A 3,797-nucleotide genomic window follows, 5' to 3' on the forward strand; every position below is an offset into this window, starting at 1 on the left:
GATGCCGCAGCTGTTGAGGTCGATGGTTTCTCGGCGTCCATCGCTGAGGAAGGATGTAGAGCCGATTATAGCAGGGCCAATTTAAGGCGCGCAGCTCGGTTTTTCCGGGTCTGGTTTCAAAAGCGAGCACAGTGGCGACAAGATTCAGGTCGATGAGACTCTCCGAGACAAAGTATGCAAAGGGTATGACGGTCAGGAGGAGCAAGTTTACTACCACAACCCTTGCACCTATTAAAAAAGCCCCACTTCTTCTTCATAAAATGCAAAATGAAGAAGAAAGAAGGGGTGTGGGGGGGTAGCCCGAAGGCCCGACTGAGGTAAAGCGGCAACCTCCCCCTCAGCAGAAAATAAAAGGTGGTTTTTTAAAAGTTTTTTGAAAGAACGACGAAGAAAAAGAATAAACTGAGGAAAATTCCAAAGAGCCGTGAGGCAAAAAGCCAAAACACGCGAACTGATAAGACCAACGAAGAAAAAGGTCTTTCCAACGTGGCGGTAAGAAAGGAACTGGCGGGATGTCCACGCCCACCCCTCTGGGCATGCGCGATGGGGTTCCTGCGCATGCCTGAGGTCTGGGCGCGAAAATCCGTTAAAAGAGCTTGCTACAGCACCGATCAATCCAGCACATGCGAACTAGATCCCATGGGTGTGAAGAAGCACAGAGACCACGTCGAAGATCAGGCTTTCCAGACTGACTCTACTGGCCAGCAGTGATACTGACTGAGCTGCAAAATTCTGGAAATGGCCTCCTGCTCTTGGGTGGCCAAGTAGTGCCCTAGTTGCTTATTTTCTGGGAGTCTTTCCCTCCATAAGTAGGGGAGGGAGTCTGCTGGTTAATGGAAGCCTGTGGTTCTCTGACTGGCTTCACAGGTTGCCACTCTGTTTGAAGCTCCTAGATCTTATAGAATGTATGCTATGGCTCAGTGGAAGAGCCTCTACCTTCCATACAGAAGGTCCCAGGTTCAGTCCCAGCATCTCCAGTTAAAAAGGACCAGGCAGTAGGTGATGTGAAAGACCTCTGGCTGAGACCCTGGAGTAGGGATGGGAATGAACCAAAATATGAACCGAAATTATTCATGAACCAGGCTCAGTTCATGGTTCGTGAACCTCGGTTCATGCCATCCCACCCCCACAACCCTCCCATGACCCTCTCAGATGGCTTTGGGAGGGTCATGTAGTTTGTCTCGGCAGACATGCTGGTGCGCCCTTCTGAGTTCACTAGCGAGTCACGCCACCACAGCTTGGAAAAGCCATTTAAAGGAAACTCTTTAAATGGCTTTTGTAAACCATGCCACCACCGCAGCGTGACTGAGCTTGCAAAAGCCATTTAAAGGGAAGCCTTTAAATGGCTTTTGCAAGCCACGCCACATCACGAACCACGAACTTTAAGTAGGTTCGTTAAATGGAAAAGTTTGTGGAGGCTCGTGTGACTACAGAAATCATGAACCTTCACAAAGCTCCATTTTCCCGGTTCATGCCCCTGGAAAGCTGTTGCCAGTCTGAGTAGACAATACTGACTTTGATGGACAGATGGTTTGATTCGGTGTATGGCAGCCTCATCTATGCTGTCCCCTGGCACCTTTCTTCTTAAAAGCTTTTTTTCTTGTCCTCCGCTTCAGCTAGTATTTATTTCTTTATTTACTTCATTTATAGCCCACTTTTCTTCCCAATGGGGAGCCAGAGTGGCTTACATCGTTCTTCTCTGTTTTATCCTCTCAGCAACCCTGTGAGATAGGTTAGGCTGAGAGTGCGTTACTGCTCCAAGGTCACCCAGCAAGGTTCTGTGGTAGAGTAGGGAATCAAACCCGAGGCTCCCAGATCCTAGTTGGACACTAACCACTGCACCATACTGATGCATCCAGGAACTCCCCCGGAATAACTTGTAGTCCCAACAGGACGACAATGATAAAAGATGCCATCACTCAGTTGCTTTGGCAACATCATGTTCATGTTCAGATGCCCAAGCTCTTGATGAAAAAGCCAATCAACTGATACCAATCAAAGACAAGCCTCCATAAGCTGTAGATGCAACACAGATTGAATCCATAATGAAATGGGAGAAGAGCCTGCAGAGAGAGATGGATAACTATAATGCCTTAAAAACAGCTCCAGGGACCTGTCTGTAAACCTTCTCATGCAACACAATCTCCAAAACAGGCTTTTATGTCAACTTTGCAAACTTGCAAACAAACCAAAAAAGTCTTACTTACAAATAAATGATAGTAAAGAGAACAATCACTGTCCTATCACAGAGATTTCCACACAGAAATGTTTCTTTTTGATGCAGCAGACTGAAATGGGGAGATCTGGTACCAAGCACCTTTGGCAGTTTATGGCTACACCAGTGTCCCCTCTAAGCTGTGCATGTGAGCGGCCACTCATCAACACAGAAGCCCTGCTCAGCAGCAATCTGCCCATTGCCCATTTTAAGATAACAGCAGTTATATTTTGCTCAGGATGTGAACTGCTCTGCTCGGGGGGGGGGGAATTAGAGGGAACATTGGAGTGATTCCTACAGTCCACTGACTATTGAAAATGCATCCATACATATACTACAAGTCATGCTTTTGAAATTCATTTCAATTCATTAAGACTTTGGGGGAGCAGTAAGTGGGAGAGGTTAGCAGAAAATGTGGAGTGTCAGAAGAGCATGCTTAACTAGTAAGTTGAACCATTACTAAGGAACTGCCTACAATACTACTGATTGACATTAAAACTACCCTGAGGGGCACACCTTTTTAAAGCAAGCAAGTGGAGCAGCAAACAGTACTTCTTCCCTGAGACAGAGAAAATATTTGATTGGTAGAACAGCTGACAAAAAAAGAAAATCAGCAGCTTGAGACAAAATTAGCAGATCTTAATCCTTACCGTGCTACTACAAGGAACTGGTCTATTTGTTTGTCTATTAGTGGATTAAATGCTCCCCAAACTTTAGTTTCAAGTTTGGACTGGTCTCTGCCATCATCCTCACCTAGAAAATGAATCAAATCAAAAATATTTTAGTTTTTTTTTAAAAAGACAAAAAAGTCAACATGCTGATCTGAGGCTCTCACAACATTGCTTAGAAAATACTTTAAATGTTGCGTTCATCATTGAAACGATCCATTATTCTGCTTCTCTAGTAGAATCCAACACCCATGTTACACAAAATACAGAAACACAGGGGGATCAAGAAGTTCATGTCCATCCTACCGTAATACGGGGTCACCCCATGTATCAGCTCCCTCCTCTCAAAAGAAACCATTTAATCTATACCAAAAATAATGGGGTCCAAAGCTCATGTCACTAAATAAAACAGCCATCGCTAATCATTGGAGGGCTATCACTTAAGCAGAACACATATGGAGGCACATGTTTATTTTATTTATAGTATGCCTTTTTTGTTGAGACTAATAGCAGATTACATAGTGTGGATGAAGGTACAATATACTAAGACAAGGTTTACTGCTTCTCAGAACAGCATATTAGGCATGATACAGAATCAGTATAGGGAAAATGGTATTACAGCAGTAGAAAACAAGGAAATGACGACAGGGTAATATGTGCAGCAAATTGATAATATGTCATATACCTGGGCAGTGTTCCCTCTAAGCTGAGTTAGTGTGAGCTAGCTCACAGTTTTTTAGCCTCTGGCTCACACATTTTATCTTAGCTCAGGAAGGATGGTTCCAGAGCAAACTAATTGATACAGTAGCCAAATCACTTGCTCACAACTTTAATGCCAGTAGCTCACAAAGTAGAATTTTTGCTCACAAGACTCCACAGCTTAGAGGCAACATTGCTGGTGGTACAATCCACAG

The 3,797-nt window shown here is 44.4% G+C and overlaps 1 protein-coding gene across 1 annotated transcript in view; it reads right to left on the reverse strand.

Annotated features, from left to right (window-relative positions):
• The window catches only part of MTA1 (metastasis associated 1), a 146,419-nt gene that overhangs the window by 98,766 nt on the left and 43,856 nt on the right, over nt 1–3,797 (reverse strand). The window contains exon 7 of the mRNA XM_015414367.1: nt 2,866–2,968. Within this exon, the coding sequence (XP_015269853.1) occupies nt 2,866–2,968 (103 nt within the window). The remainder of the gene's footprint in view (nt 1–2,865; nt 2,969–3,797) is intronic.

Source organism: Gekko japonicus, unplaced genomic scaffold, assembly GCF_001447785.1.
Source record: "Gekko japonicus isolate JY-2015 unplaced genomic scaffold, Gekko_japonicus_V1.1 scaffold1406, whole genome shotgun sequence".
NCBI classification, from domain to species: domain Eukaryota; kingdom Metazoa; phylum Chordata; class Lepidosauria; order Squamata; family Gekkonidae; genus Gekko; species Gekko japonicus.